The following is a 9,108-nucleotide window of genomic DNA, read 5'->3' as shown; positions in this document are numbered from 1 at the left end:
AAAGCTCTGTCAATGATCATAATTCATAACCTGAAATCAGGTGACTGCAATGTTGTGATACAAACAAATCACTTAATATGAAAATTACATGTGCAAAGGTGGTACTACACCCTCTGATAAATTTGGCGACTAATTTTGCATTTTTCTCAAAAAATAACTACACATTGGTAGCATTAAAAGTTATGTATATTAGGGACAAGGAATCCAATTACTTCACTGAAATTTCAGTGATTCAAGACAAGTGGTTCATTTATCATAAATAACGTACCGCTTGTCTTGAGTCACTAACATTTTAGTGTAGTAACTGGATTCCTTGTCCCTATAATATACATAACTTTTTGTTTTGAGAAAAATGCAAAAACAGTCACAAATTAAACAAGGGGTGTACATGTAGTACCACCTTAAATGCATGAAACATGTTTCGTAAAGTACTAATATAAAGAAATGGGTTTACATTTGTACATATCTTGAAATGAAGGACTCCCATGAGATAAAAACAAGATAAGAATATAATTTATCAGTTTGATTTGGCTGACCTTTTGTGGAATAAGCTTAATCATTGTTTAGTATGTAATATGCAGGTCATAAAGGGCATAAGGGGGGTTAACAAATTTCAAAATCGAGCTTAAGTGCTGATTCCAATTAAATAATCAAATTACTAATTTGCAAGTCATAAAAGTGCATGTGTTCATGGCAAAACAAGCAGTAAGATTGTAGTGAAGCTTTGAAAATTGTGAATAATTTTGATATCCATAAAGGTCTAGATATTAGTTTTGGATATCCATAAAGGTCTAGATTATAGTTTTGGATATCCATAAAGGTCTAGATTATAGTTTTAGATATCCATGCAAACACATTTTCATCTGGATTGCTAATGAATGTGCACAAATTTATTTAATATTATTATCAACAAAATTGGAACACCTGCACATATTTTTAATTTAATTAAATACTGGTTATATATTGACTGCTCAGTGCCAGAAGTGGGTAAGTTATTGCACTTACCAACTTCTGGCACTGAGCAGTCGATATACATGTAGCTGCCATGTGTAGATGAGTACAATATACTATGTGTAAATTGCCAAATGTTCACAGGGCAGCTATTGTACTTACCCACTTCTGCCTCTGAGCAGTCGATATACATGTAGCTGTCATCCAGACATGAAAGTTATATTTCCTTGAATATGTTTCATTTACAACATGTATTTGTTAAACATATGTTTCACTTAAATAGTGTCTCAATTTTCAAAACATTAGAAACACATAATGTTAAGAATTTGATATTAATTTTGTTGTTTGTTTTATGATTTCTTTGTAGGTGCGTTTGGCTACTTAGAGATTACACACGATATCACACAATATACCAAGGCCGCTCCATTTGAAAGCATTGGCAAGAAAACACCGCTAGCTGTAAGATTTTCAACAGTTGGTAAGTACCCGGAACAAGTATAAAATTGCAATGTTGCAAGAAATAAAAACACCCACTAAACTCCCACTAAAACAATAGAAGGAAATTTTCAATAGAAAGCAAAATTAAACCTCTATGCTACTCAAATTTGGTACACTCACCGGAGCGCTTTCACCAGCTCAACAGGCATCTACAGCAGATGTTATTGCTCTAAAGATTTGTTGCTGCTAGTGATGTGGAGACACCTCTGATTATGTTATTTGTGTAGATTACATTAGACAAGAAGATGTTGTGGTGCGCCCTTGGTTCTGGGGGGACATGAGGTTGTCCCAGATGAGGGATAATAGACTTATAGAGTTATATTTTCACCTTCGTGTGACATGTGTGTATTCAGGGAGGCTTGGGCTTGCACCACCTTGGTTATTCGGTTGAGGGCATCTGGGCACCCCCTTGGTGGTATATACTGGAAAGACAAAATTCTCCCTTTGAACTCCTATAAATGACATTACTTTTCACTACACCACAATTCGTCATGCATTTTTTAATCGCATTCTCTTCCCAGGTGGCGAGTCCGGCTCAGCAGACACAGCCCGTGACCCTCGTGGTTTTGCCATCAAATTCTACACCGAGGATGGCAACTGGGATTTAGTCGGCAACAACACACCTATCTTCTTCATCAGAGATCCTGTGCACTTCCCTAACTTTATTCACACCCAGAAGAGGAACCCAGTTACTCACCTTAAGGTATCTAAGAATAATCACTCTTTGGAGGGCTCAAAAGGGACCCAGATACATGCCACCAAGAACTGGTCCAGGCCTAAAGTATCTATATCATCCTGGTTTGACCAATATAGATGAAGGTCTGTGCACAAAAAATTACCTATTTTTTACTCTAATATCCAAAATGATCCTCCAGTTGCAATTTTCTGAAGTGGGTTCACTATAGGAGCACTCTGTATGACACTGCACTATCCCCCATTGGACCCAGCCCAGAGGAAGGAGAGTCCCACCCCGATGGTGGTGTTCCTGGGACGCAGTTTGCACACAGACATTTTAATTTGAATGTTTTTCCAGATTTGCAGTAGAAAATATATACCACTGGACAAGTTTACCAGTGAATATATCTCCATAAACTTCTCAAACAAACAATAGAAAGCAATGGATTTCTCAACGCTTTTACTGAATTTGACTACCTTACAAACAAGCAACATGTATATAATATACCATTGTAAAGCTTATTCTGAGGACAATTTGCCTATCCAATATATCCTGAAGTGAAAATGTCGGCAATCGGCATTAGCCCATTTGTACTGGAAGGTAACATAATTCTTGTCTTTTACTGGGACTAATTTTGCTAAGGGAAACAAAAGCAAACTCCGAAGCCGAAGCCAAAGTATTTTAACTTTTCATCAAACTTCTGAACAGTTTTTAAACATGAATGAAGTGATACTGTGGAGAAATATCCCAAATCACATATATTTAAGCATTTTTATAAACTAATTAATCATATTATATATGTAACTTGTTTTGGCTCTGACATGTAAAAAATTCACAATTCAAAAGGCTGACGGACCAATCCTGTCTTCCATAGAGAGTGAAAGAACAAGCAATTTAAAAAAAAATAAAACATTGATTTGGTGGTTTCCTACAGGATCCTGACATGTTCTGGGATTTCATCACACTGAGACCAGAGACCACACATCAAGTAGCGTTCCTCTTCTCAGATCGTGGCACACCTGATGGCTACCGTCACATGAATGGCTATGGAAGCCACACATTCAAACTAGTCAACAAACAAGGCAACCCAGTCTACTGCAAATTCCATTTCAAGGTAGGGGAGTTCTGCACCATTTATATCTGTTCATCACAGTGGCGCAGCCAGATTTTTGAAACCGAGGGGGGGGGCACAACTTGTAAATGTACTGACGGAAATATTTTTTGCAGGTGGAAGTTGTGAATTGTTGACCCAATTTTTTTGGGCTCAGTGCGCTCAAGAATTTTAAAAGGTGGTGGAGGGGATGTAGAGCTAAATGTTTCAAATAAATTTCAATGTGCTTCTACGTTTATATATCAATATCATTCAATGTGGTAACATAAACAGGCAAAAAGGGAAGGGTCACATCCAAGATTTGAAGTAGCTATGTGTACTCTTTATTTCTTCACCCTGCATAAGAAGTTCACATAAGTGTCTATTGCTGACCCCAATTATTATTTTACCAACACCCTTTGTGTACCGACAGTGATCTAAATTGATGATTTTATGCACAAAAAATCTTTATTAGATTTTTAATTATTGGCTAACTACTAGATAATTTAGCTGCACCTGAAGTATGGTAACAAATTTATTCAGTCAAATTGGCTCATTTGATGCAACAAAATTTGTCATACATAATATTTGTGTATAACCTGCTGTATTTGTGAGTGAGTTACATTAGATTGATGCAGTGGGTTGGACGATTATGATTCCAAGTTTTAACTTGAAGCCAATTCCACTTCTATGATTTGTTTTTTTGCTGAGTTGCATTGTTATTCTTGTTGGGCGTACCTGGATCATATTCATCGTGAGTTGCCACAGGAGTGCATCCGATCATGAAATAATTGTCTACAATTATTGTTAATTTCCTCTGAAGTATGAGATAATTTTAGATATAGTCCTAGGTCATGAATGTTTGTTTCCCGGGGGTTTGTTTAACAGTAAAGTTATTTGGAATTCATGCTGACAATTGCATATGGCTATGTGTATTCTGATGACATAACCCAGTTATTTAGGTAGTTCAAAAAGACAATAAGGCGATGTGTGACAAAAGGGAAGAATGTTCTCGCATGCCAGAGTTAGCAAATGTGAAGGTTGCATGGTTTTTAATATTTTCGTTCAATAAACATGCTCCAGTAAGTTACATTGTCAAAGATCTGTTGAATTAAAGTTGCAAATCTTAAATTTGGCAGCAAAATATTTTATTCTGATTTTTTGTGGATTTAGGTTATTACTAGGGGAAAATATAAGAGGTCCAGTGACCCCTGATTCTGGGATCCTGGGAGAATATTAGAGCATCAAGTGATTGAATTTCATCCAGGCATATTGAATGCATTCCTACTTTTGTGTGTTTGACGTTAGGTTTGGCTCTATTAAGTTTCACTAAAGAAAGAAGCAGCCATTGCTTCAAAAATTTGACTGAGTTTGGTATGTATGTATTGTGCCAAATAATAGATATTTTGGGGATCTTTTTCAAAAAACAATTTTTTATCTTTTTTAAGTGTAAGGTGAAAACCCTTATTAGAATAAGTGGCCTTCAAGCATTGCTAGTTAAGTTCAATAGTAGCATCCATCCATTACAACAAGTACCCACCATATCAATCAAAAACAAGTTTAGTTCTGTCAGATTTCTGGTTTAAAACATCAACAATAGAAAAAAGTAATTTGTGACAAGTGACAAACAATTTTTTTTAAACCCTGTTTTACGGGTCCAGCCATCCCAAAATTGGCAAGTTTGATTTTGTGTATTAGGCTATTCCAGTTGACATTCACATGCCCCCTATGGAAGACATGACCGTAATCTTCTACACAGGGAGTGTGAATTTCAAATTAGGTTACCTGAACTCCATTTGAAATATACATCCCACTGTATTGGAGATTAAGGTCATGTGTCTTCCATAGGGAAAGAAAAAAGTTGCACAATCACGTTTTTAAGAATGTTATATCTTAATATGAGTACTTGGATGGAATTTAATTACTGAATTACTATTTGGGAATGTATGAATGGTGTTAATTGATAGAATTGAGGGCATGATCATTGTTTATACCTTCAGCTCTACTTTGGACATAAACAATTGAACATACCCTGAATTCTATTAATGAACCCCTAAATCAAGTCCTTGTATCAAGCCTTACAGCTTTATCTTTATTGCTTATGTCATTTTCAGTTCCTCTTCAGTTATTCAACTTTTATCAACAACTTTTGTAATAGGTGAGCCCATATCCCTGACCAACTTGTGTAATTGGTGGTCCGCAGCCATGACCCAGAATTCAATACTTAGTGATGATATTGTTTTATGCTTACAAAATCCTACAGGAGCCAATGTCATCTGAATTGGTTCAAGTTATCATGTTTTCATACCCTTGGCCAAGTTTCCTTATCAAATTATATCAACTCATGAGAAACAGCTGACACTAAATTATAAAACTGCTCAGTATGGGAAATAAAATGCAAAATATAAATAAGTGGTATGATTTTTGTCATAAAGTAAATATTTCCTAATCATTCAAATTTATGTCTCTTATGTTGTTGTCAGTTTTCAAAATTTTGGACTTCGGTCTGAGTGGATCAGATACATGCATGTGCTTGAAACCGTTGATGTTTTCCCCACTATATATGCTAAAATTCTACAAAATGTAGTGCTGTTTGCAGACACAAAGCACCCAGGATGAGCACATGGTATATTACTATACACTTTGTTCATTAATAGATCTATAGATTTTGAATGTAAATATTAATTCCAATATTGACTTTTGCTGATATGAAGTATTATTGTCTACAAAGTTTGTATTACTAGATTACGATAGACATCAAATTTTCATTTTTAGATAATTTATAAGTGGTCTACGTGAGTTTTCTACCATACTCTTGCACCAAGTTGATAGACTTGCTTCCAAGTTTAATAAGAAATTCCCATAGATGTGTACAAAGTTATTGCCCTACTTTTTCCATGAATTTTGATTACAAATTTGTCACAAAACAGTTCAAGTACTCTAATTGAAGAAGTCTGTGTGGTTTATCTCATTACAACAGGCACAGAAATATTTGCATATATTAATTTTTGTTTCTTTGTTATTGCTGTATGGGTTTTTTTCACAGCTAAATTTTGATGCCTCAGTAGATTGAATAAGTGGCACCAGAGGTATCTATTATGTTGTTATTATATGTCAACATAAAAACATTGTTTCTGACATATTAGTTTTGGGGATTAGGACCTGTAAACATTTATATGAATAAAAATAATAAAATATGATAACAAACAGGTCCTGACAACAACAGTGTCTGCTAAATGTACTGTTGTTATTGTTGTTGTTGTTGTTGCAGTTTTGTTTGTTTGTTTTTGCATGTTTTTGTTTTCTTCAATTAATTGTAAACATCAGAGGTATTTAAACATTTTTCCCTGCTGTTTTAATAATGTTCAGTGGAGTCAGAACCATAATTGACATAGCCCTTGCCCTTTAAGGAGGGAAGAAAGCTGCTGAATTCTGGAAAGTTCCGATATATTCATTATTTTATATATGTACGGTGTGACTTATCAAGTATAGTAGACCTTGCAGTATCCTTATCATCAAACCTGCAGAACCTGTCACATTTATTTATTCCTTGATACACTGTCATAAGTGAACTTCAGACTCAATGTATTTGCACACTTGTGCAGAATTTTGACCTGATTTTGTATGACCTTTGAAGTTGGTGCTGTAATTAGTTGTCTTTACAAGTTTGCCATTGGCAACGCCCCCCTCGGTCGATATTGTGTAAATGCATGAGGGTCATGTGACATGGTTCTGTAAGGTTTCAAATTTATAACAAAATGATAAAGATTTTTAATGGCCACATAAAATTTATTTTTTGGTTCTTGTCCCTGCCCACATCATTTTTTTTGGTCCATATTTTTTTTAATTTTTAAAGAACTTTTGATTACATTAAGGCTGCAGCAATACAATTATGTAGTAATAAAGTTAATCAAGTATCTGAATCACTTTAAAGAAGTTTTTGCAGTACCTTAAAATAAAAAATGCTACATCGTTTTCTAAGAAAGCATCGTCAATGTATGGTATTACAACTTTTCTTTTTGCATTGCAAATAAACCCAAATATTGCAATGCAAAGCAAAGCAAAGCAAACAAACATCTCCCACCCTCATCAATTTATAAACATTTTATGGAGCCTGAAAGTTTTTTTGTTAAAGTGCTTGAATGAATCTATGAGTTTTGGTTGAGTGAGTTGTTGAGGTAATGAGTTATTGATTGAGTGAGTAAGGGAATGAGTGAGTAAGCAGGTGAAAAACTTGAAATTCAATAAAGCGATAACTACGATTATCTACTATGATTATTTATTATAGTTATATCATAAATGTACTTCATTATTTATAGCAAGAGTATACTGTTTCTGTTTCAGACTGATCAAGGGATCAAGAATTTTAACCGTCATGAAGCTGGCGATCTCTCTGCCAAGGATCCAGACTATGCCATCAGAGATCTGTACAATTCCATCGCAACCAGTGACTTTGTAAGTTAATTTTCTGGACGGCGCTCAGTACAAATGAACATAGGGGAATGTGCCATAAACATGGGTCATATTTTCAGCCTTTGGGCATTTCAAGTAGCCTGTTTTCTAGGCTAATATTTTTTTAAATGTTCTTAATTTTTTCTGAAAATATCCAGCCCAATTTTGTCTCACTGTAGCACAAATTTTATTAATTTCCCTAAAATCCCCAGGTTGATTTAAAGATACAAGTTTGTTAAGTGTTTCTAGGCTAATATTGTTCAAAATGGTCTTAATTTTTTCTGAAAATATCCCAATTTTGCCCCCAAAATTTGGGGAAAAGCTACTTAAACTCAGACAATTTGTGTTAAATTTGGACTTTGATATATCGATGGGTCCAAATTTCTTAAAAATTAGTATATTGGTGGGTCCACTTTTAGGTTCTCAGTGAAACCTCCCTACTCAAACTAAATTTGAGTACCCCCAGGTTGATTTTAAGATAAAAGTCTGTAAAGTTTTTCTAGGATAATATTGTTCAAAATGTTCTTAATTTTTTCAGAAAATATCCCAATTTTGCCCCACTGTAGCCCAAATTTCCCCCAAAATTTGGGGAAAAGCTAGTGACACTCAGACAATTTGTGTTAAATTTGGCTGTACATTTGGACTTTGATATGTTGATGGATACAAATTTCTCAAAACATTTGTATATTGATGGGTCCACTGTTAGATTCTCAGTGAAACCTCCCTACTCAAACTAAACTTGAGTATCCCCATGTTGATTTTAAGATAAAAATCTGTAATGTCTTTCAAGGCCAATATTGTTCAAAATGTTCTTAATTTTGTCAGAAAATATCACAATTTTGCTTCCCAAAATTTGGGAAAAAGCCAGTGAAACTCAGATAATTTGTTTTGAATTTGGACTTTGATATATAGATGGGTCCAAATTTCTTAAAAATTTGATCTATTGATGGGTCCACTTTTTGATTTTCAGTGGAACCTCCCTATACAAACCAAACTTGAATTTTTCCAGTTTAGTTTTAAGATAAAAGTTTGTAAAATAGTTATGATTCATAAGGCAAGCCACTGATGAAATCTCTGGCTACATGCAAGTCAGACTTGCACTATAATAAGGAAAAGTTTTAAGCTATATGCTGGGAGAAATAATGTTAGTAAGCTTTCCTTACGGGTCCCAGGTGGTTTCATGCCTGCATGTGACTGCTGGGAATAGTATGACTGGGTTTGAATATAGCCAGAAGTTTGAAAAGTGCACTGAACCATATCAATGATAAACAAGGCCATAAATAATATCTTGTTTGTTTGCTGTGTCTGTTGAATGCTAATCTTTGATGAAAAACACAATTCTTTTTTATTACTTGTACCATTTTTGGTGTAAATGACTAGCTTTTAAGTAAGATATTTATCATGTTGAGGATTTCATGGTATTTTTGCTTAAAGCGAGAAG

At 34.6% G+C, this 9,108-nt stretch overlaps 1 protein-coding gene across 3 annotated transcripts in view; it reads left to right on the top strand.

Annotated features, from left to right (window-relative positions):
* Nucleotides 1–9,108, top strand: part of LOC140148029 (catalase-like) — a 38,816-nt gene that overhangs the window by 16,485 nt on the left and 13,223 nt on the right. For all 3 annotated transcript variants that reach the window (XR_011858436.1, XM_072169864.1, XM_072169863.1), the window contains exons 4-7: nt 1,319–1,429; nt 1,971–2,152; nt 3,060–3,239; nt 7,560–7,670. Coding sequence is in view for 2 of the 3 variants with exons in the window: in XM_072169864.1 (XP_072025965.1) it covers nt 1,319–1,429; nt 1,971–2,152; nt 3,060–3,239; nt 7,560–7,670 (584 nt within the window). In the remaining variant the exon portion in view is untranslated. The remainder of the gene's footprint in view (nt 1–1,318; nt 1,430–1,970; nt 2,153–3,059; nt 3,240–7,559; nt 7,671–9,108) is intronic.

Source organism: Amphiura filiformis, chromosome 3 (assembly GCF_039555335.1).
Source record: "Amphiura filiformis chromosome 3, Afil_fr2py, whole genome shotgun sequence".
NCBI lineage: Eukaryota > Metazoa > Echinodermata > Ophiuroidea > Amphilepidida > Amphiuridae > Amphiura > Amphiura filiformis.
The sequence above is the reverse complement of the archived record's forward strand: the minus strand, read 5'-3'. Positions and strand labels throughout refer to the sequence as shown.